Below are 26,135 nucleotides of genomic sequence, written 5' to 3'. Positions count from 1 at the left end.
CCTCATCAGTCCTACATTTTTTTTAGCCATCGTTCACTGTCTGTGGAATTTCCAATAAAAAAATGTATTTTTGAGAGAAACTAAAGACAGATGTTTCTGAAAGGTTTCCAATATTAATCACTGAAAAACGTGCTGTTGTTTACTTCTTAAAATTAGCCGTTGTCTGGGGATAAGCGTAAAAACACAGATTTTGACATTAGCGCCAGCAAAGACTCCTGGGAGTTTTCTCCCTGTGTCGCATGTATTCTGGGCCTGCAACAACAGAAACAGGGGGTGGCATAATTGCTCAATATGGGGTACCCCTATCGACACATCACTTGTCGGCCATTTTTAGATCAGGAAGTTCACTCGCATGCAAAATACATTGCACTGTCGTATCGTACGCGTATGCACCATACCACTATGCACGTTACGGCCTGTGTGTATTTAGTGCGTTGGTTAGCAATCTAGACGATTTCCGGGTTTAAATTTAGGCGGAGGCACAAGTAATTTCAGAAAGTTTTAACACCATAGTTAATCTGAAAGATTCGAAATGTTGGAGAGAAGTTTACGACCAGGAAAGTAGTTTTTTTTACCTCGCCTGAGAACTGAATTTTAAGGGTAAGTTTGACAGCATTCGGTAAAATAAAAAAAGTTTGATCACTGTTTTGGTTGCCGCCTTTTTAAATGTTTTACTTTAGTTTTAACCCTTTAAAAAAAAAAATTTAGTAATCAAATAAATTGAGCATATACTTAATAGTTTACATGTAGTCGAGAAAAAAAAGAGACAACTCGCCACATGTAAAGTTCTCAATAATTTACGTGATTTATAAACTTACGGTGTACATAACTACATGAACATCATGCATTGTTCATGTTGTTTGTAGGCCTTCATCATTTACATGATGATTTCAATAAACATGAATTAGGGAGGTCGGCGTAACGGGGTCGATCTTCATTTGTATCTGTTTGCGTGCGAAAGTGTGTTTCAAACTGGCGCAGTTTAACCTTTTTTTGAAACTGGAACAGTTTCTCTGATGAGATGATTACAGAGAGAAATGATGGATCTTTCCAATGATATATTTTTTTTGGATGATCGCCATATGCAAAATCGTGAAATCTGCTGTTGAAATCGATGTTTATTTCTGGGAAGTTGTGATCGCAGTCGCCCTGGGCGCGGCCATCTTGATTTTAGCTCGTGACATCCACTCACGTTTTGTGGCGAGATTTGCCGAGATTTCGTCGGACAAAAATAGAAATGACATCATAGTAAAGCCAAAGAAAATCTCTTTCGACTCATACCAAGAAGAGGTACGCTCGATTTTTTTTGCCTTCCGATTTTGGAGATTTTTTTACGACGAAATAAAGGTACAGATTGTCATGATTTTTGGGCCGAAAAATTGTTAAAAATCTCACATGAGGAGTTCATGAAAGACTAAAAAAGGGGTAGTTTCTGAAAGGGTGGAATTTCAGGAGTTTGTGTGACTAGTTTTTTTGTTATGTTTCCCATGACGCTTTTTGACGCTGGGGGGTTTTGTTGTCGGGGTGCCTTCAGCAAGGTGATTAAAATATGGCGCGCGGCGGTGTCACAATGCAATGGCTGCCTATTTCGTCCTCTATGCTTTATGCATGCATGAAGCAATAATATTTCAATGCTGTGATTACTGGGGTAAAATTTGGTGGATTGCTTTATTGGGGAAATTTACATTATACAAATATACAATTCTGCCAAAAAAATTAATATAGTAATATTTCAACTGTTTCTGAATATTTTCCAAACGTGAACTAAATTTGCATTAAACATGTTAAAATTAGCTTATTTTTGTCTTGGCTTTTTTGCCCTAGGCTTCTAGTTCCTGAATATGTTTAGTCCAGAGTCTTACCAGACTGTTCTGAGTACAATGTATAATGAAGAACAAGATTCGATGTTTTTTTAAAATTATTTTTGAATATACATCTCTGCATAAGGCCAAAAAAAGGGGACAAAATAAATATAAAGTTAATTCCCACTGGAACCTACATATTGGAGAAATGTTGTCTGTCATCAAATACTTCCATACTTTAAAGATGTACTTTTGCTAAGTTAAAACCCTTTTTTTGGCCGTATAATACTTTCAACACACAGTTGGGTGAATGTTAATGCAAGGTTTCCATGCATTTCTATTTTAGGTCCCTGGATTCCCATCCTGGTTCAAATCAACCTCAAATATGACAGCTCCGAGGAAATTTACACATATCAGCTATTAAAGGACTACCATAAAGAGGACCTGAGAAAACAAATTTAGGATAATATGATCTCATCTAAATGAACTTGAAAATGTTTTCCAAACCTTTCTCAAATATTTTGAGGTGATTTGGATTTTTCTTTTTAATTTTACACCCCGCACCATGCCGACAGAATAATTAGGGTTGGACATGCCCCTTTAATGGACCATAACTTCACCATACATTAAGATATAAACTTATAATTGGTACCATTGGATTTCTTTTTGGAAGCTCTTTCCAATGATACCAAGTTTGTAATATTTGGACCAAAAACCCCAAAAGTGCCGACCACCCTACATGAATAAATAAATCGCAGTGGCTATTGTTACGGCAGCCGTAACGCATTTCCCATTTTCTATCGTTACGGTAGACTGCAACCTGGCAACTTTTATAAAAAAAACATGACAAGAAAATATAAAATTAGAAGGAAAAAAGTGAATTTGAACTTTATGAAATTCGGACTTTATTTCCCTTTTAAAAAAAATCCTCCAAAGCCTCAGGTTAGAAAAGGAAAAAAATTCCAGTGCAAAACTGAGATTCGAACCCGCAACCTCGCGGTACAAAATCCTACCCTCTCTCGGCTGAGCTGGCGCACTGCTCGAAAAATCGTGTGGAAACAAATAATTATATACCTGCGTGCGTATCAAAAAAATATCGTAGAGGGCGCTAAACAACGAGTGCCGTAACGATAGCCACTTCGTAAATAAATGCAGCAGTGCCATGGTCATGGTGGTGCAAAGTAAAGTGATAGCAGGACTTGGCGGTGAAAATTAACCTACTGACTGAATAATGGCGGGGAAAGTAGACTACTCTTGTACTTTTTTAGTGTGTTCCTTGTCGTCATTGTTTTGGTTTATTTTCGTTTCGTATTAAACTTCTTGTTTTCACTTTCACTTTCAGGTTGTTATAGTATGTTCTCCCTCTTCTCTCCTACCTGCTAATATTTTGTTGGCAGTGGCTACTGAACCGGTACCGGTTTCCCGATTTCATGAGGCTTTGGAACCAGCAGCAATTCATCAGTCGGGAATTGCTTCTCAGACTACACTTCCTTGAAAAAAAAAAATCCTCCAATTTAAGTCCAAAGCGCTGAGTTACAAAAAAAAGTTGAAATTTTATTTCACAGAGAAGTAGGACGTAACATTTTCTGATTTTGTTAAAACAAAAAAAAATGGGTCCCAAATAGGAATCGAACCCCATGAACTAATAGAATCATCCAGTCATACCACCGTTATCCACTAGACCACAGAGGCACTTCGACAGGCACTGAAAATAAAAACCTTACACTACAGTGTATAAAGTTATTCCAAATGAAGTCAAGATCTGACATCATTCAGAATAACTGCCAGTTGCAAAGCCTCGCAAAATTGGGAAACGGTACCGATTCAGTAGCCACTACCTATTTTGTATACTTTCAAGAAGTCTTTAGACAGGTAAACATCATATCAGCTGATTTCCTCATTCCAGTGTCAGTCTTTCATTAAAAATTGAAACTGTAGTCTGTACAAAGTCGTCTAAAGCCTAAGCTTGTAACTTCCTGTCATTGTGTAACTTCACTTTTGCATGCCTGACAATAACAGTTTCCATGTGGCACCTGTAAACACTTTTCACTATAGGGCCTAATCCCCAACAGGTTTTTCTAGGCACCCTGCCAAATGCAACAAAATGCATGTGCATGGCTGAAATAGAGCCCTGCTAATACAACAAATTACAACAGTGGATTCTGTTGCATTGTGCAGTGAACACTTTCCATGCGACACCTGTAAATAATTTTCACATACATGTACTATAGGGCCTAACCCTCAACAGGTTTTTCCAGGCACCCTGCCAAATGCAACAAAATGCAACTTGGCTGAAATAGAACTCTGCTAATGCAACAAATTGCAACAGTGGATTCTGTTGCATTGTGCAGTGCACACTTTCCATGTGACACCTGCAAACAATTTTCACATACTATAGGGCCTAACCCCCAACAGGTTTTTCTAGGCACCCTGCTAAATGCAACAAAATGCAACTTGGCTGAAATAGAACCCTGCTAATGCGACAAATTGCAACAGTGGATTCTGTTGCATTGTGCAGTGAACACTTTCCATGTGACACCTGTAAACAATTTTCACATACTATAGGGCCTAACCCCCAACAGGTTTTTCTAGGCACCCTGCTAAATGCAACAAAATGCAACTTGGCTGAAATAGAACCCTGCTAATGCGACAAATTGCAACAGTCAATTCTGTTGCATTGTGCAGTGAACCCAGTGCATACCAGCCTTGGCATCAAGCAGTTACCTAGTCCGAAAATTTGGGACTCTCAATACTGTGTATGAGAGTCCCAAAACTTAAGGTATTGAAAACATGCAAAACAAGAAAATAGACTGGCACCTAAAACAACCAGTCCAACACAGCTCTCAGTACTGCATCAATCAACCATGCCAAAAGAATTTAAGAAACATGTGGCATAAAGCGGGAACTAGTCTCAATTTACCACACATTTCTCCATAGTAAAGCCACCAGACTATTGACACTGAATGAAAAGGTCAGTCTTTTCAAATAGTTAGACCATGGTTGGACATGTACCAGTCTAGTCTTTAGCCCCATTTTGGAATCACTTGACTTCCCTCTCATGTGCAAAATATTGAAGAAAAGTCTCCTTTGAAAATTGAATTGAGTCTGCAAACTTGGTTGGTGAAATACTGAGGACATGTTCTTTGCCCCAGTGGAATTTTTGGAGAAATTTGCTGGCTAAAGTGTGAGTAAAGTGGGCCTGATTTAGTTTTGCACGTTTCAGAGCACTCCAGAGCCCTGTCTGGCAGTTACCCTGCTAAATGCAACCAAATGCAACAGTGGATTGTGTTGCATCGCCTTGGCACTATGAGCAGTTACCCTGTTAAATGCAACAAGATGCAACAAGGACAAAGACTTGACTTGCCTGCTAAATGCAACAGTATGCAACAAGTTGTTTTGTTGCTTTCTGTTGCATTTAGCAGGGTTAGGGATATACCAATTTATGTTTCTTTGGTTTTCTTTAGATGAAGTTACTACATTTTGGCCCTATTTGACATGATATTCAAAGAATGTCCAGTGGAATTGTTTGTGACAAGTTGCTAAGTAAACAGTCAACATTTCTTTGTTGAAAACAGTTCAACAGTTATGACACACCAAAGAATGTAAACAATAATTTATAAAACATTGGGCGAAATTCCTTTCTTTCACGTTTTATAGATTTTTAATTAAAATCTGATGACTAAACCTTAACCTTTCCAGATCTTTTACATTGTAAACCACAAGGCAAGATTCAAAATCCTCGTAATTTGCTTCTTGAATGGGCTTGCGAATTTTTAATATTTAACACACGACTTTTGACTTACTGTACATAAATTGTGTTTGCTTTTACGGCTGTCAGCAGGTCTGGATTCCTGACATCTGAAACCTTCCACAGTATGCAAATTCTAGGTGTAAACTTTGGACCACCAGACTAGTGACTTTCTTCTAAAGAAATAACAAAACAAACATGAATTCCTAATATTTTGCAATTCAATTCAAAAGATATTTTCAGAATCTCCGAATCAATTGAAATCCAACCCCAGTTCACAAAATAGTTTTATCATACATAAAGATTCAATAATGAAGAACTTGATCAATTAAACTACAATTTGGTAAGCAAATTGTGGCATTCCAGATTTGTAAGTTCCTGAACAGAAAGTTATGTTTGTTTGGGTTTTTTTTTTGGGGGGGGGGTGTCACGTCTATATTCAACTCTGTTTAAATTTATTCTATGGTCTCAACTTGCATTCCAAAATGCAAAATTTATAATTTCTGTTAAAATTACACAAACTACCTTATCAGTATTTGATTGTGCTCAACATCTAAGATCTGTGTGTTGTTCAGACACATACATATGTAGTAGGCCTACTGTTTATGAACATGTACGGACAGAAAGATTTGATTCCACTGTTGTGGAAAATTTTGTGCAGTGAACCATTCTTGCATATTTGTTACCTTTGTCATGCTACATGTACTACACGTATTCTCCTCACCAAGGCCGTTTTATTACAGACTAAACCAGGGGTGTGTACACAGTACTTGGGCCCACTTGTTGGACCCCTGTTTGTCATTCGTGTTGACATGGGTGGTGAGTAAAACATACGTGTATACAGTACATGTGCATGTGCATATACAACTTTTACAGTAGTTCATTTTTGTAAGTACAGTGAAATCTTGATAAGTCAAACCTCAAGGGAACAGGCTCAAAATTTGACTTGAGCAGAGTTTTGAGTTGAGAAGGGTTGTATCATTGTTAAAAGTACAACTGAAGGCTATGGGTTTTTTGTTTAAATTAACAGTTGTTTTGAGTTATAAATCAGAGTTTGACTTAATTAGATTTCACTGTGTATGTTGTACTTGACACTCAACAGTTCACCAACCCTAATTCTCCCACGTCCTTCAAAATCCTTCAGTTTTAGTGAGCTTTTGCAAGAATCTGTAGGATTTGAGGTACAGCCTACAATGTACCAACTGTTATGGATCTTTAACGTTAACCCTCATTCCTCCAAAATCCTGGCGGTTTTGGAGGATTTTGGAGGATTGAGGCTGAATGGCAAAAAGTGTCAGTTGAGTTTGAAGGATGCATTGTGTTGAGTTCATAGGCTGTATTGTTTATGTTCAGCCATGCATAATTGATCCCTGCATTATGCTTGCTATCATCCACACTGCTTTTGAATGTCATCAGTACTGCCTCAATCCATTAACAGTAATTGTTGGAGGATTTGAAGGATTGAGGCAATGGTCACCCCTCCACTTAACAAATTCAAGAAATAGAGCCTAACGGATGATTTTGGAGGATTGAGGCTGAATCCAGTTTTTACATGGTTGCAATTGGAGGATTTTGCAGGATTGAGGATGGTTCCTAGCCAAAAGGGCCTAAAAGGTTAAGATTAAGTGAACAAATGGACAGTATACATGTACAAATTGTGATTTGGCTGGCATACCGGTACTGCAAATTTTGGCCTGTTGAAAATACCGACTGGTCCGCACCCGGCCAGTAGACCTTAGTGACAATCTGGGTTAAATCTCAACCACTGTGTACATTTGTACATGTACTTGTAATATACACTAAGAACATTCACAAACAAAAACAGAATGACCAGTAACCAAATATAAAACTCATTAGTGACTGGTGGGGGGGGGGGAACAGTTTCATCGAGATGCTAGGCACACAAATTTGCTAAGCACACAAATGTTTTGCTGTGCTAGGTTACCAGCCAAAATACCATAAGGATATTGCTTGTGACTGGTTACCAGCTGTTTTCTGCTAGTTCATAAAATTTGTTCGGCAACCTTTTCTGCTTAGGTTTGTTCAAACAAAGAACCCTGTTTACATGTACTGTAGGTGTAGCTGAAAACATTTGTAAACATGTTCTGTTCTTTTCTTCATCCATTATTGGGGTATATTTTTTGATATGTGTTTAATTGCTTGTACATTTTTATCTGATACTTACTATTATTTTTGAGGATATTTAAAATATTTTTAAAATTTGATCCTTAAATTTTGTGTTACATTTTGAAGTGGAAAACTAACATAATAACCTTTTACTATTCAACCATTTCTTTTTCTTTTTTAAAATTTTGCCCCGGGGCTTTATTAATGCACAAATGCACAGAAAAAATCAATCAGCCAATTTTTGGTTTACAATTGGCAGTGAAAATTTAAACAGTGAACCAAACCGGTAAATGCAAGGCTCGAATGTACAGCTAACGGTTATAATTTACAGAGGGGGCATGCACTTTGAACTGATTAGGGCCCATCTATAAACACCGATTTGATATGCCCAAAAGTGGACTTTGTTCCACCCAGTAAAGTAGCCGGGCCCATGTTAGAATTAGAAATTGGTATTAAAATACACGTCACAACACAGGTTTTAAGTGTCCATGTGCAAAAACATCTACAGGTGTGAATTCAATTTGATATACAACATTCGCAAACATCAGAAAACAAAATTACCCAATTATTATGAAATACCTTACTTGACTGAAACTTTGAATAATAGTCTCAAGCATCCTGTGAAATCATAGCTTCTGGTGTGCTGTCATTTTCAAGAAAAGTGGAATTTTTGTTTCAATTTCCAACAATGGTCGGCTGACCATCGTTGGAAAAAATACTTTTTAAATTACTGCTCCCAATTTACCAAATTTAGTCCACATTTTGTTTGCAATCAGTTGCACATCCGTGAATGAGTGCAAGCTAGTCTGGTTCCCTGACCTGACAATTCCCAATGTCTGTAAATTGTCTGTTTCGTCAGAAGTAGGGTCAGGGAACCAGACTACAAGAAGAACATTTTTTTCTTGTTTTTTTTTTAACATCTTTTTGTACATGTATGAACACAAAACTTTAAAATAGGTCAGCGTAACAATTTTTGCTATAAAATACTAATGCGCCTATCAAATCCCCTCCCCCTTTAATGAGCTGCTGTTGGAAAAGTGAATGTGATACATCACTAATAATGTGACGAACGTTGGATTTTTACAGAATATGCCCTTGAAAATTCGATCTTTCCTTTTTCCTGCTTTAGCTTGTATTTCAAAATCCTGTCAGACATTTGTTTATAAATAGAAATAAAGCAGTTGTTCTCTTGCCAATTGTAGTGGCTCGCTGACTAACGAAAAGATTTTTCGCGGATTTAGAGTAATTCATACTTCCTACATTACAGGTGTCGTGCTATCAGATGTGGAGCCTTTTCTTTGTTGTGATCGTATGCATGTTAGATACAGAGTAACTCCAGTTAAACGTTGTGTCAAAATGTCCAAATTCACAAACAGGGTTTCAAAATATGCCTAGATTATTATCTGTAATATAATTTTTATTTTTTATTTGTGTGACAGGTTTTAATTTAAAATTTGGCAAAAAAAGATGTCAGATTTCAAAGTAAAAACGGTTGCAAGAATCTGTCTGGAAGATGCCAGTTTAATTAAATGCCATGAGAAGTGTACCAAAATTTTAATTTGTCTGTGACTAAAAAATATACTTCAGTTGGTTTTAATTCTTGTGTCCTTATGTATGCAAAGCTACAACCTTTGACTTTTCCTCTTGGAACCCTGAATTTGTCTGTTCGACAGGAAGTGAAAGTCTTGTTACATGGCCATCGGGTTTCCGTCAGAAAACACAATGGGAACCTACAGCAATAACTCCTCTGTATGAAAGAAAAATTAGACTTGTGTTCATGCCTTTCTAACCTCTAGAAAGCCTTCGGTAAACCAATTTCACGATAGATGCGATAAACAAACCTGCTGAAAGGTAGCAAGTTTTTTCTTAAGCACATTAGCTGAAAGGAGACCATTTTCAAAAAGCGATACAGTGGATGGATTTTTTTGGTTTGGTTTTTAGACTGGCGAGAGTCCTTTGTTGCTTTGCAGGAGGTGAAAGTGTTGGACTGGGGAAAGTTGATTAGTTCTGGGGTATGGCACACAGGATATCCTCTGACAGATTGATCTGTGTATGTAGAATTGTGAGCACGCTTTTTATCTTTGTCCATCCTTGAGCACTGTCGTATGGCTGTGTCAAAAAAAAGGATAATTATGTAAGCAGCATGATAAAGTACATGTAGGCGTATACACATTATGTACACATTATCATGTACATAGTATACAGTCTGTATGTGTACTGTTTGCATTGTGTGTATCACACACGGTCATCCCATACAAATGTATACTTCAAATATATTATATTTATACACATTTTTATAACAGTAGGAGCCATTGGCGTATACAGGAAGTACCGATACACCTTTCAAGTTTCATGTATCGTTGATATTCATTGAATTGTCTGTGCATGTACATGTACATGAAACATGATATGTTGATGTAGAGTACAGGTGTATGTGTACATGTATGTTGGAACAGTTAAGTACATAATAGCAAGTTTACTCGCTGAGAAAAAAAGAGACGAGTACCAGTTACACTCAGTGTTCTTTTATGATACTTTGGCTGGTAATCACTTTTCGCTGAGCAGATTTCATTTCAGTGCTAACAAGTTTGTATGCTTTGCAGATGTGTAATTCAATTTTTGCTTTGACCCCAACTTTACCTCTTTGAGTTAGTCTCGTGAAACACCTGTTGAGTCAGATCCCAAAATAACAAAGTGTGAGACCTGCTAAATCTATTCGAATGTATTTTGACAGAGAAAGCTGTTCACGGACCAAATCAGCGGGGGGGTCCATGGAAACTTGTTGGATCGTTTGAAAATTGCAAACATTGATTTGAAAACGTTAAATGAATCTTAAGAGATTTAAAATTCCTTTATTTTCCTACCAGATTCCACAGTGGGTCGGGTGACTGGTAAGTCTCCGCAATACAGGGCAAGCAGACACCCCCACCCCGACCAGTATGCCTCCACCACCACCCCCAGCCCCAGCGCCCCCGCCCCCTCCCCCGTCCAACTTCAGCGCACCGCCGCAACTCAACAAGAAGGCGCAGAAGGACCGGGGGGCACTGCTGACGGACATCAGCAAGGGGACCAGGCTGAAGAAGACGGTCACCAATGACCGGAGTGCGCCGGTTGTAGGTAAATCTGTCAACTTACATTCATGCAAATGTTTCTTCAGTACTAATGGAATGTCCTTGAATGAAACATGGGACCCCAACACTGTATGCTGACTGGATAGCGTATGCCCGTTACGCTGTATGTTGTTAATTTATGTCACTTTTTAACCAGTTCGTCCCCAATCTTCCAAATAATGGCCAAGTTCGGGCAAGGACCATTGGTCGACTAGTGGTTGATTTGTGACGTACCTTACGCCTGCGCACTGATAGCAACGTGCGAACGTCTCTAATCAAACGCTGGTCAAAATGTCATCGCAAAACTTCTGGATCCTGGCTCTCTGCTAGCGTTATGAATGCGCGCGGCTATTGGTTACCAGCGAAGCAACCAACCCCAGTAGGCTGGTTCCAAATAGTCGACTAGCGTAGTCAACCACTGTTGACTAGACAGAGTTCGGGCAAACGTTAGTTATTTGGTCAACTATAGTCCTTGCGCGAACTTGGCCAATGCCACTGATGGCTCTACCTTCACATGTACCCATTTACACTCCTGGGTGGAGAGAGGCAATTGTAGTTAAGTGTCTTGCCCAAGATCACAAGCACTGTAAACCCTGGCACGTGTGTCGAACATCAGAAACCATTGGACCACAGCACTCCACTTTACACTCGATCTTCAAAACTCTTGACTTGATATCAAAATTGACCTCGGATTCCCACCAACACAGTGAATTAAATCAAACCTGTTTCAGACTACATGCACGAATCCCGCTGCAGAACCAAATCCTGAAGATTTGAATTACTAAATTACGTGTACCGTTCAACATTTGAAGAGCCATTACATTGAAAGACTAACTGTTACTAATGTTTAGAATGGCTTCAGAGTCTAATCAATGGAAAATAAATGCATTTCGTTAGCTTGTCTGAAACCAAAACCGACCTGAGTTGGGCCCAACACAATGTAGTGAATTGGATTTAAGAATTAGACTCGGACATGATTCTTGATGGTACAATAGTTAAAGATATAGTCCATCATTTGTAATTTGTGCATTTTGTTCGTTCGAAGCAACAAAAGTGCTCAAAATCTAAAGAAGGGTACTGAGCAACTAACCTGATGAAGTTTCAGCTCAGCTTCAGCTGTATATTCCGAGAAAAACAGCATTCTAGGATCTCAATTTCAAATCAAAAGTTGCTGAATCATGTTTTGAATTGGGCCTGAATTCAGCGTCTCACTGAGCCGATTGCAGCCACGCAATGTCGCGCACTGATCCGACGAATCATAGCAACCGCGCGTGCGTGTGCGTCGTGCCAATGCTTGCGCGCGCTTCGCCGAATAACAAAACGAACTACTAATTTAAATTTCCTACAGTGCGTCTTAAGAAGCACTGTTGGAAAGGCCTTCTTTCGTTGATTACTTCAAAATGACAGCTTGCCAGAAAGAATAATTTCACAGGGAGTTTAGTCCCCCTACTATCTTTCAACCAAGTGTGTTTTTGAACAATAATTACGCCAGTTACTTTTCGGATAGCTGCAAATGATGGACTATAGCTTTAAAAAGCAAGGTTTTTTCTGTCTGATTTATTTTTTTCAGCAAATGACAAGAAACCCGGAGGCGGAGGAGGTGGAGGTGGCAGACCAGGTGGGGGAGGAGGAGGAGGGGGAGGGGGAGGGGGAGGGGGGATGGGCGGTGGAGGAGGGGGTGGTGGGATGGGTGGACTGTTCAGCGGCGGGATACCACAACTGAAGAAGACGGGCAGATTACCCGCAGGTTCCGGTGAGAAATATTAATATTTACAATAACAATATACAGCTGTATGCTGTGGTGTGGTCCATAGGTATTTTATAACAAAATTCTTGCCCTAAGGATTCATAGCACTAAGGCAAAGTTTAGGGTGCCGTACAACCTTAGGGTATCAAAAAAACATGTTCCATATCAAAAGGGTGAAATTATAACACAAAAACTACTTAGGGACCTAGCACAATCAATTTTGCGCCGTGGCATGCCCGTAGAACACCTTAAAACACAAATTTTGTTCAGATAAACATGATAATAGTCAGTTAATGTTCGATGTCTGACCATAATTTTACCTATGGCTCATCACAGCAGTCGACAATACCAGTCAACTATTGTTTTGTATCTGGAGCCAGATCTTTAGGTCTCAATAATATTGTGGTCGAAATGAAATGGTGTGACTGATTGATGATTAAGGGAATGCTGACAAAATATCTCGCTCAACTCGTTCGCAGGTACCAAAGAGAGAAACGCCCCATCAACCAATCACATAGGCAACAGTGGCCCATCACTAGGCAACAGACAGTTTGGCTCGCAGCTGCCTCCCCCGCCCCCCAGCCGATCGGCGGGGAGCACCCAGCCTCCATCTCCACGTCTTTCCGCTCCAGGATCACACAACGCTGTCCGCCACGGGCCCCCGTCGCCGAATCTGCCAGGCAGACCGTTACCTGGCCCGCCCAAGGACTCAAGTACAACGCAAAACAAACCATCTTGGATGAACGATAGAGGGGGCAACTCCAGGCCCGCCTACAACTCAGGAGGTCACACAGCGGCACCTCCGCCTCCACCCCCGCAACAGAATAAGCCACGCCCCCCGTCGGTTGGGAATCTGCCTCCCCCACCTCCACCGGGGCGCAACGTTCCAAATGGCAGGCAGAAGGACCAGGCGCCCCCTAGACCATCATCATCACGGCCGCCGGCGCTACCACCAGCCAGGCAATCGGTGGGACGCATGCCACCCCCACCCCCACCCCCAGCCAGAGAGCCCCCTCCCTCAGCACCTCAACCCCCGCCCCCATCTAGGCAAACCTCCGGAGGGAGACAGGCCCCTCCTCCAATTCCAGACCCCATGCATTCTTATTCGTCGCAAACAAATGGACCAAGTTTTGGCGGGGCCCCGCCCCCACCCCCTCCATCAAGATCCGGGAACAGCAGACCCCCTCCCCCACCTCCACCAAGCGACAGCGGATCCAGACCATCAGGACTTCCGCCGCCCCCTCCCCCAGCAAGAAACGTCGGTCGCCCAGTCTCAAGTGGTCCACCGCCACCGCCAGCACCCCCATCCAGTAGGCCGCCGCCCCTTCCATCTCGGTCAGGTCCTACCCCAGCACAAAGCCTGCCTCCTCCCCCGCCCCCTTCGAGGGAAAGACCGCCCTCAATTGTCGGAAACGTCAGTTCGTCGCTTGGTCCGCCGCCACCCCCGCCTCCAAGTAGAGGCGCGCGTTCTTCAGGAGCACCGCAAATTACAAACAATAATGGATATGGTAAGTTCGAGTTTCTGTAATGTCCCTGAAAAAAAATTCCCCTGGATTTTCTGTGAATGTGGTTATCAAAAATCAACCAGAATTTGTACGTCGAGAAACTGACCAGTCCAGCATGACAACTTTGATTGGAGTGGAATTTAATTTGCAGTATAAGAAGTAAATTATCAAATGCCATTCGGGTATTGCGAAGAATATTTTAGCAGATTTAGAAAATGTCCTGTCAAAAAAAAAATCACTGAGATTTTTTTAATGTTAATTTGATTGTAAAGTCAATGAGCACAAGTGTTTTGTTTGAATAATTTGCGCTAAGCATTCAGCTGCACACATGTGCATACATGATCCAAGAACAAATTGATAACGGTACGCATTTTACATACACGTAAGTCAAATCCAGCTGATCGCCTGTTAACAATGAATGACATAGAAATGACAAGTCATCCATGCATGAAGAGTTCACCGTGGCATTATATGTGTTATTCAAAATGTACGTCTGGTATCCCGTTTGAGAATAATCACCACAGGGCCTTGTATTGTTAATTTATCGTACCAGGAAGTACATGTCATAATCTTATACATTGTATATTGTATACATTGTATACATGTATATTCTGCACACACCTTTGCATGTTCAGTACATGTACATGTACATGTGTACCTGAAACTTGAGGCTTTATGTCAACAACTACAATTTGTTTTTACTCTTCAACAGTTAATGGACCTTTTCATGTATTTTGATGAAAATTTCATCAAAGAGATAAAAATTGTTTGCCATCTTCAAAGTAGGCTTCATTTCCTGCAGCAAAACAAGTAGGAAAACTGTCCCAGAATACAAGTATTTCTTGCGATATTATAGCACACAGTACATAGATATTTCACAACTGTTCGTGCCATAACCCTCACCCCCTAAGACTTACTTTGGGGTAGAGTACATGTGTACCACATAATAATAAATAATAATAATTGTGAAATATAGCGCTTTCCATCGTATCAACGATCTCAAAGTGCTTTACAATTATTACCCCATTCATCAGGATATGGGACCACGCGGCAGCCGATATCAGCGCTCAATCGGTCCTCGACCCTCACAGGTACCCATTTATACTCCTGGGTGGAGAGAGGCAATTGTAGTTAATTATCTTGCCCAAGGGCACAAACACCAAGTTCCTGGCAGGGTTCGAACCCACGCACCTTCATACATGAGTCAAACACCATAACCACTGGACCATGGCGTTACGACATACTACGACATACTACAAAAATTATGTACATGTATGTACCGGTAGCCAAATACTAAAAAATACTAGGAGTGATGTGCCCACTTATAAGCTGAAGTACTGCATACTACAGTTTACTAATTAACGGCGAAACCCTGTTTGGCACAGAACGAACTTTGGACAGTCAATTTTTTTTGCAAAAGATACACACATGTATCTGGTCGGCAGCTCAAAAATGAATGACTTAGCCTCCTAATTGATGGACTTTTGCATCAGGGATGTTGAAATGTTAACCGGAGTCTGTCACTTAGCCAGTGTAAAAAACATGTCTCTATTAGTGTTCAGGTCTACAGGAGTACATGTAGGTCACAATTGAAACTGCATGAAAAAAAAAAACAGGCCAAAATAGAATTTATTTAATAAATAAAGTCGTTCTATGTCTGTATGAAGGCAGTTTCAGAAACAAAATACATGTAAAATGCCTTCAGGAACTCACAAAAAACAACAAACAGGGAGTAGCGAGGAACGTGACAGGAAAACGAGAAAACAAACACGCAGCTAAAGAACGGAAAGGACAGATAACAGGAATCAAGGAATATAGATCCTAGTGGACAATGAGGAAATAGGCGCGCAGTAAATGGTATCATACCAGCATGCGCACAGTACCTGAAACAGGTGTCAAAATATGTCTAGGAACCAGCACGGTTGAGTGGTTTTGTTACGGACAGGTGTTTTGTTGTGAAAGAATGCATGAAGTTGGGGATAACCCCTGCTCGCCCTGTGGCATATAAATAAAACCACCCAATTTCCCCGGGTATCATTGTTATTGCTAAACCCAATTTCAAAAAAAAATTGCAGTGTGGGTTTTTCCAGGAGTCAAAATGATCTTTAAATAATTGTGACAGAAAACTTGTCACCTTTGGACTTCGGTACAGTATTTATTTTGATTTGAATTACAAGTAAAGTTCACATGCAAATGAAACTAAGGAAATTGTGGAGTACTGGAAATCCAAACAAAACATGCAACGTGTCTGTTATTGTTCAAGGGCTTGCCAAGTTTTTCATAACATAAATTTATCTGTCCATGCAACAGGCACATAAAATGTGTTGGTAATGTAGTGTCGTCTGCATGTACACACAGTCGTGTTTTTCTATACTCTCGAGGACAATGCTCTGTCTTTTCCTTTGTCCCTGTAATATAACACTCTCCCATAGACTAAGCACACAAATGCAGAACCGAGGACCGTTTTCAACAAAAGATGAACTCTCGAGGACAACAAAGAATCTGTTGTTCTCCCTTTGTCTGTCTGTCCTCGGGGTGTATATAGTTCACGTACACACATACACACACGCTGTACATACACTCTTGTTTTACTATACTCTCGAGGACAATGCTTTGTGTTTCCTTTTGTCCCTGTAATATAAAACTCTCCCATAGACTAAGCACAGGAACTTACTACAGAGGACCGTTTCAAACAAAACACCCAACTCCCGAGGACTGAAAGGATCTGTTGTTCTCCCTTTGTGTGTCTGTCCTCGGGGGTTATGTAGAACACGTACATGTATACATACATGCTTGTTAGGTGTTTTAAATAAATTATATATAAAAAGAAACACTCAAGTATTGGGGCATCATATGCAAGGGTTTTTACACCGGCTAAAATTATTTATCACTTTTTTCATTTATTTATCTCTTTTTGTTTTAGATGATTCCTTTGAGAATCGGTTCCGGTTCCGATCAGAGAACGAGTTTCCCAATCCTCACCCTTTCGAAGTCACGAACAAGACCTACCCCAGCAAATCAGTGTCCAATAGACAAAGTAAGTGTGCTCGTGAAACTTAAAGTTGTTTGATTTTTGTTTTTGTTTTCAAACAAACGTAACACTGAGTTCTTCAGCAGTTAGTTGTCCGGGTGAAAATAATGGTGAGACATTGAACATCAACTAACAATGCACCAAATTTTCCCCAGGAAATATCTGAACTTAAAGTTTACTCGAGTGTAAGTGAATGTGGCAGCTCAAACATTAATTTTGCTTTGTCATTTTTGTCTGAACAGTTTTTAGAATAATTTCAGCCTTGAAGTGTGACTAAACGAGGAGAAACATTTTGTTGTGATAATCGTGTTGATAATAACAATGTAGCTTCTTTTTGACTCGTTTAAAAAAGGGGGAAATCTTTGGCTGACCTTTGAAAAATAGACTTGCAGTTTCACATGCCAGACGGAATATGAAAGTTAACGCAGTTTATTGCAACTCTGTGATTTATTGATATTGAACGCTTTTTATTGAGAGCCTGAATATTGACTAACTGTGCCGACAGACGCAGTGCGCTACTTGCCCATTGACTCGGTTTATTACACAACGGAACAGTTGTCCGAAAAAGCCCAGCTTGAGGATGGTGAGTTGGGCTTGTGTGGCACGCCCAGTGCTTGATTGCATGGCCAGAGATGCATAAATAATGAGGGCGTGGTGGGAATGGGGGGGGGGGAATATGGGCGTGGTCCAGCTTGAGGATGGTGAGTTGGGCTTGGGTGGCACGCCCAGTGCTTGAAAGCATGGCAAGAGATGCATCAATAATGAGGGCGTGGTAGGGATGGGCGCGGTGGGGATTGGGGGTGGAGACGGGCGTGGTCCAGCTTGAGGATGGTGAGTTGGGCATGTGTGGCACGCCCAAGGCTTGAGGGCATTGCAAGAGATGCATAAATAATGAGGGGATGGGCGTGGTGGGGATGGGGGAGGGGGTGGAGACGGGCGTGGTCCAGCTTGAGGATGGTGAGTTGAGCATATGTGGCATTGCCAGGGCTTCATAGCATTGCAAGAGATGCACAGACAATAAGGGTGGGGTTGGGATGGGTGTGGTTTGGATGGGCGTGGTATGTGGGTGTGGTTGGGATGAGCGTAGGATATGGTGTGGTTCAGCTTGAGGCTGGTAAGTTGAGCTTGTGTGGCACGCCCAGAGCTTGCTTGCATGGCACAAGATGCATAAAGATTGAGGGCTTGGTGGGTTGGCCGTGGTTGGGTGGGTGTGGTTGATAGAACAGGAGTTGGATGTTGGAAAGGAATGGGTGTGGTTGCGTAACTGGCATCTCCTCAGCCAGTGTCTACCTTTTTGGGGGTCCAAGTCCTCTTTGTAATTCTTGCCTAGAAGATCATTTTCAGTTAAAAAAAAAAAAATTCGGATTCAAGGTTATGAACATACCGATACAGTTCCCTCAAAGAAACAAATGTAATATTCCTTACCACGTTTACTCATCTCTTCATGAAAACTTTGAAGATGCGGTGGATTTTAGATACCAGTATTTTCCCAAATGTGTTGGAATGTTTTCTTAAATACCAGGAAGTATGTGTAAAAAATAACAACATCTCTTACAAGTGAATTTCAAGGAAGTTATGAATGTATTAATTGGGTCCAACTTCGCATCATGTGCTTATGCAATTATCTCTTAGAGTCATCTGTAGTAAATGTACAATTTAAAGGAAATCATGACAATTTCCTTGTTATTCTAAATTCTAAAATGAGTATTATTTCTTAGCCTCCTAAGCAAATAGGTCTCTCTCAAATGGCGTCACTTCCTACAGATTGTCACGAGTGCATCAGCATTTTGGGCATCAAATTTTCATAACGCACATCGGCTGCACCGTATTTTGAAGAAATTTCGAGATTTTTAGAATATTTTGCACACTGCGCGCACATGTACCTAATGGCGTTGACCGTTGAACAAGCAGTTGTAATTTTCCTGTGAAGATGGCGTCCTATGAGAGAGTTCTATAAACAGAAACAGTTTATTGACATACATGTAAGACGGCCTTCAGTTTTCACTGCAGTGCAAAAGACTGGTTTTGGAGTAATGCACATTTGTGTACAGTCGAGTCTCGTTAATACAAACTCGTTCGGACCTAGCCAAATTGTTTGTTATATCAGAATTTTGTATTAAGAGGAACATCAGTCCCATTCATTGTGCACATAAATGCACAGTGGGGACTAAGGCTTTATGTTTGTTATAACCAGAATTTTGTACGTTATTAACAGAGTTTAAACAATGTACTAACGAGATTCGACTGTATAATGTTGAACTAGAGACCCTTGTGAAACTGGAACAGGTTTGCCACATTAAGTTTATTGTTCCTCTGTGATCTACATTTATTCTGTAATTAAAATGAACACAGCAGTCATGGCAGTAGGTGAGTTTAGAGCAGCAAACGCTGCAAGATACAATTCCTCAATGCATTAGGGACTGCCCCATAGTACCTTGTGAAAAAAAAAACTTACGCTATTATTATTACAGTCTGGGCCAAGTTCAAGGAGCTTTTTTCACACGAGCACAACAGATTTCACAAAACCCAGAGAAATTTGAAATTGTTTACAAAGCCAAAATTACAAATCAAAATTTCATACGATCTGTGACGCATGTTCCTTGCAATTTGACCAGGACTTGTTTTCGCTGAGCATGTCACGTACATTGTAAGCCCTTTTCACACCAGACAAATCTTGGGGTCGACGCAGGGTTGCGGCAGGGTTGAAAACAGGCATCGTTTCACACTTGAAGAATTTCAACCCTGCGTCAACCCTGTGATCGATTTTGCCCCAGGTTGAACTCAACCTTGCTCCAGACCAGGGTTGAGATTTTCAACCCGGGTTAAAAAATCTTGCCAGGGTTCAAAACAGTAGTAACTGAGCATGATAAGCTTGATTTGCATGAAACAAGTGTGAAACGATGCGGGGTTGAACGCAGGGTTGAAAAATCAAAAACTCTTTTTGTTTAGTTAGGTATTGCATGATGAATGGCATGTGACACGATCGTTGACAGGAAGAATGTTTGACTTGCATGTGTTGACCTGTTTTTGCTGTTTCTGTTTTTACGACAATGCTTATTCCATAACAGAAAACACCTCACCTCTGTTTACCTACATACAATGTACTGTATGCAAATGTAGGTACATGTAAACAGAGGTGAGTGTTATCTTACTAGAATGGAACATCCCTTTGGATTTTAGGAAGTTCAACATGAAGTAGAATTCAGAATTAGGCAACTTGAAAAAAAATTGGTTCGGAAATAAAAAAAGTGTGTGATTTTTACACAAGTGTACAATTTTCTTATTTTTCACATTGAATACACAGACATGGTCATTATCTTGTACTGTTTTTAAATTATATTTTAAGATTGATGATCTCTCCCATATTTCCCAAAAACAAACCAGAAATATTGTCCATGTCTGGTCAAATTCATGAGAAAAAAAACCCTTTTTATACACCCAAATTCACCTTGCATGAATTTTTTTGACTTTTTGTCTGAAATCAGATTTCTTGAATCTGAGAGAAAGACATTATCAGTATAGAAAGAGATTCATCTTTCAGACCATTCGTCCAATTTTCAGACTTGTTTTTTTTTTTTTTTTAATTGACAGTATCATCCCTAATTCAAGTTGAAGCAATCTATCTAGCAGTTAATGTTATTCACCCAGTATTCGACATTCCCGAATCCGTTTGTTAAAGACATTGACCTTTTTCCAAGCCCTCTATAATTAAATGTTTCCCTCTGGGGCGGAAATCGGCCGGTTCGCAACATGGCATGTCTGCGGCAGTAAACCAGGAAAAAATAGGCCAGACATAGTCTCATGTCTCAGACACATTCTCATGACCTTTTTGAAAATGCTGTGTAAACCGTCTGACCTTGAACAAAATGGAAGATCCCTTGTGTTTGATCATACTTCAAGGTTTTGTATTTCTTGTCAGATTATGATGATGTCTTGGTATGATTGGTTCTCTTTCATAAGGACCATGTACCGTACATGACCAATGTTTATTATTGTTGTTCTGTAAATTATATGCTCTAAAAACCAGCCGTTCAAACCACCCACCAATTGGCATCCGAAATCAACCTTTTAGTGAAATGCTAGAAAAATACCCAGAAACCACTAAATTTAAACTTGCACACAAGTTTAACACATTAAATTCTAGATGAAGAAAAATCAAAACAAACTCCACCTGTCTTCACCACAACATACAACCAGCCGTAACACACCTTGACCTAAATTGAGCAATAAACAAGCACTGGAACATAATCCAAGGCAATAAACTACTCTACGGAAACAATTCCGAAAATACATATACCGTATACTCGGAAATACTCAGGCACTATCTGATTGTCGACAAAATGAATGTGTTGACCAATCACAGCCTTTGCTACACGTTTGCCACCTAAAGTCAGCCGCGGTAAAATCCTCAAGTACAGTGGTGATGTAGGCAATCCTGTGATTGGTCAATATGTAAGGGGGTGGGACTTAATGGATTGGTCTGTTAATTAGGCAAATTCTAAAATCTGCTGACCAGCAATGCAGCCATCACCGGACTGATTTCATTTGACCTTGACCTTTGACCTAAAAAAATGAAGCCCAGACATGTTGAGGCCTACATTTACACTTTGATCTGCTAATTTTCACCTACCTGTAGCTTTCCCCTTGTGCCATTTTATAAACTTCTAAAATTTGTATTGTGGTGAGTCTATGTTGAATTTAATGTTAATGTATTGCATTTACCTATTACATGTAAACCTATGGTGTAATTCCGTTACCGCCCAGGCTTAATTCCGTTACCGTGATTAAAATGCAGATTATGAAAAGAGTGATTATTTTTTCAACTTTGTTCTGCATTGTAGTTAAACAACAACCCTGAACTCTACAAATAACAGGTAGTGTCCCATTTTAAAATTTCAAAACTTCAGAGAGTTTTATTAATTTATGCGAGAACTCAAATATGCTTGTCCTCCATCCGTAATTGCGTTACCGATATTAAACTCCGCCCCTTAAAGAGTAATCTTGTGGGTTTTTTTTTTTTTAAGCGGTCAATCAATTTTATTGGGTCTTGGCTCCCTTTCCATGTTTAGATTAGTTGCCTAGCATAGAACATATTTTCTTGGGAAAGAATAATCCTTGACAAAGTGACAAATGGGCATAATTCCGTTACCAAAGAATTCCCCTATTGCTAACAAGAGGATTTGCGAACATAATCCTCTGCTCGCACCTTTAATTACATTTGATTACCCAACCTATCATAGTCGCTTAATCTCTTATGTCCGCCCACTCTACACTTCAATCGGACATAACAGGCAAAGACTAAGTCATGCTTAAACCCATACTAAGCCATACAAGTCACCAGAGAAGAATTGTCACTGAATGGGATAGTGCCATCCCTTTTCCAAACAATTTTCCGAACAAAAAGCATATACACCCTCAGAGCAAGCCAACAAACCAAGCTACAGCATCTTCATTGATCTCCAAACCCAACGGTCTTTCTCAAGACCACCACATCTTCTCAAAAGAGATATCCTGCCATCCACCGTCCATTATAACATCATTATAATATCTGGAATATAACTCAATCTATACCTTATCCGTTATATTCAAACCAAAACTTCCACAGGAAATCATAGCAAGATGAAACATTCAACAAAGAAACTAAGAGATCACGAGACAACCAAAACCAAACCGCTTGTCTGGTAAATGAAAATTTAAAACCAACCGAGCCAAATCCAATCATTTGCGCTCATGAGCAGAACATTATGAAGCCTTCGTAACATACCTATCCAAAGCAAAACTATCGCAAACCGAAATAATTGCTTTTTGGACAAGGTCTCAATGTCACACATGTACCTGCTTCTGCTAAACCAAACCGCGAAACATTCGTAAGCAACATCAATAATGTATCTTCAACCGAAGACTGAAGTGTACATCACTAATGCGTAACAAATGCTCTAAAAACCATCCTTTCAAACCACCCACCAATTGGCATCCGAAATCAACCTCTAGTGAAATGCTAGAAAAATACCCAGAAACCACTAAATTTAAACTTGCACACAAGTTTAACACATTAAATTCTAGATGAAGAAAAATCAAAACAAACTCCACCTGTCTTCACCACAACATACAACCAGCCGTAACACACCTTGACCTAAATTGAGCAATAAACAAGCACTGGAACATAATCCAAGGCAATAAACTACTCTACGGAAACATTTCCGAAATCCCAATCCATTGCCTTCAGAAAAGCCGTCAAAACATCCGGGAGAAACTACCACAGCAAAATCAAGAGCTAAACCCACTCCCAACAAACTCCGGCTTTTTCGAAGAACCAACCGAACCTAACAAAACCCGCAACATATTGCTCTCCTGATTAGAGGAACAAATCGGAACCAACTGAAATCATATGGCTGTACTCAAAACACTCGAGTGCTACGAAATCTGATTGGAACATATACCCAATCCCAACCACAACTTTTCCGCGAGTCAGCTTCGATTCTTACTTGAATCACCAATCTGCAACTGAAGAGTGCCCAACAGCAAGGCACGAAAGCATGCTATATAACAAGAGGATTTGCGAACATAATCCTCTGCTCGCACCATTAATCACATTTGATTACCCAACCTATCAAAGTCACTTAATCTCTTATGTCTGCCCACTCTACATTTCAATCGGACTTAACCGGCACAGACTAAGTCATGCTTAAAACCCATACTAAGCCATACAAGTCACCAGAGAAGAAGTGTCACTGAATGGGATAGTGCCATCCCTTTTCCAAACAAAAAACTAAGCGTGACATTTTCTGTCTCCACATTACCTTAATACTTTGTAATTTGACATTCAAGTATCGTTAGGAATTACTTCAAACACATTTTTTATTTGTTGGGCACATGTACGTACATATGTAGTTTGCTATTCATAATCACTCTTGGAGGATGACTGCATTAAGGAGTGCATCAGAATTATAAAGTCATTGATGTCAGATGTAACAGAGACAGGGAAAAAGTGGACTGAAAATTTATAAATATGACCCATATCCTTGTTTATTGTATGTTCAAACAGTGAGTAGATAATGTTTTGGTTTAATGTTCCTTTAACCCTAACTCCCTACTGTCTTTTACTAAGTACTGGACCAAGTCCGCCAAAATCCATCAATCACACTGCTTTCAATGCATGCTTTGCTTTAGGCCTGCAGGACCAAGTCCCCCAAAATCCACCAAAATGGGGGGATGGATTTTGATGGAGTTGGGGAGGTTAGGGTTAATATTTTTTAAGAAGGAAATGAAATTGAATTCATATTTAAAAAGAACGTTGAAATTGAATTCATATTTACAAAGAGCATTAAAAATTGTAATCATTATTTCTTTCTCTGACCACTCCTTGCAGGTGTAAAACGGGGGCCGCCTCCAGAACCACCCTCTTATTAGGTGAAATTTGTTCGGAGTTTAAAGAAAAGTTCACGTAGGTATCGTCTCACAGCTCAGCAGTTTTGAACCAGGACATCATCCAGACAAGCCTTACCCCATGACGTTTCCTACAACAGGTATCTCAGAACACATGTGGTACAGTAGGGTGCTGGATGACAAAGCGCCATGGCAAAGCATAGTGTTTATGGCATATCCCAGCATGCTTTGGTGTAGCTCCCCTTGGCCCATCCTTTCTGGGTAGACTGACAGTGATTATATTTGGTATCTCAGTTTGATAGTGAGATCTTTCTACAAAAACAAAACCTTGTATCACTGTACACATTCCATTGGGATATTTGTAACAAATAAATGGCATTACTGTCAATAGGTCAAATCATTTTGGGGCGAATTCCATGAAACTGCTCAACGCAGAAATTTCGCGAAGCCCCCCAAATAAACTTGTCGAGTATTTTCCGTTTTCGTACTTTTCTATGTTTATTCATTCAAAACACCCGTTTGCCCTTCAAAATGCCAGCAAAGAAACTAAAACTATTTTGTAAAGTAAAAAAAAAAGGGGGCTCTTTTATTACTCTGTCTCAGTGTTATATTATAACTTTTTCTTTAGCCGTTGATTTGGCTTTGGATCCACTATTTATAGAAGTCCTACGTCGAGTATGTAATAAGGAAAGTAATAGATTATAATGACCTTTGACCATTTTGTATTTTTAAAATGGCCTCTCTTTTGTTAAAATTTACACTTTTGAGGTGTGTCAAATTGGGTTACTATGGGCTTCGTGCACAAGTACCCCCTCAACGGCAAGGAAGGGAGAGTTTTGGGAGACCAGTAGAAGAAATTTCGAAAGACTAGACGACGCCTGATGCTTATAATTAGTTGCGCGTACTTGGCGCTATACGCGTGAATCAGCACGCGCATGCGGTGTGCCTCGTCCACGGTGCTCTCTAAAGTGGTAAAAAGGCACCCTCTCTAGGCACGTGGCACCCACGGGCAACCCCGGGCAAACTACAGAAGAAAAAATAATTATGGAGTTTGTCTTCTGTTAACTTTTTAATGTCTGTGATGTACCTGTCACGGTCACGAACTAAGTCCAAATTCACGGAGCGCTGGACTTAATAATCACAGACAAAAATTGGTTAAACAACAAAATTTACCAGCCAGTTTTGTGCTTCTTCTGACTGGTTTTCCATCATTTTTTATCAGCATATACATACATGTACATTTTATCAGTTGCTTTCAGGAAATGAATACTTCTCTTAATTAATAATTACCCAATTGTCTCATATCCAAATACACAGTGTCTCATAGTCAATGTACATGTAGGATATAAAAATTTTGAAGAAGTTAATCCAGAACTTCTCCAGTTTGAGACAGCAGAGAAATCTTGGTTCATGCTGTCGATACCAAATTAAAAAAACAAAAACAAATCTTCCAGTAATTAAGTAAAAATATTCTAAATATTATATTAAGTTTGATAATTTTTCATTATAAATAAAAGTGCAACCTAAGTCTGCACAGGAAAGGTCAATCGCAGAACTTTAAAATTGAAACACGATAATAGTGTTTTTGCATTTTGGTGTAATGTTTCCTTATTTTCTACCATTTTGCATTGACTTCTTTGTGGCATTTTGCTGTCTTTTTGTTTTGTTCTTTTTTGTTT

General features: G+C 39.8%; 1 protein-coding gene across 1 annotated transcript; it reads left to right on the top strand.

Moving 5' to 3' along the window:
• The first annotated feature begins 309 nt into the window (after nt 1–309).
• On the top strand, nt 310–25,611 carry LOC119719215 (WAS/WASL-interacting protein family member 1-like). The gene is made up of 6 exons (XM_038188585.1): nt 310–600; nt 10,545–10,794; nt 12,358–12,540; nt 13,014–14,042; nt 16,963–17,076; nt 24,440–25,611. Exons 2-6 carry the CDS (start codon nt 10,617–10,619, stop codon nt 24,478–24,480), a joined length of 1,545 nt encoding a protein of 514 aa, XP_038044513.1. The 5' UTR covers nt 310–600; nt 10,545–10,616; the 3' UTR covers nt 24,481–25,611.
• The last annotated feature ends 524 nt before the right edge of the window (nt 25,612–26,135 follow it).

This window comes from Patiria miniata, unplaced genomic scaffold, assembly GCF_015706575.1.
Source record: "Patiria miniata isolate m_02_andy unplaced genomic scaffold, ASM1570657v1 HiC_scaffold_8, whole genome shotgun sequence".
NCBI classification, from domain to species: domain Eukaryota; kingdom Metazoa; phylum Echinodermata; class Asteroidea; order Valvatida; family Asterinidae; genus Patiria; species Patiria miniata.
This window is presented reverse-complemented; position numbering and strand designations above follow the sequence as displayed.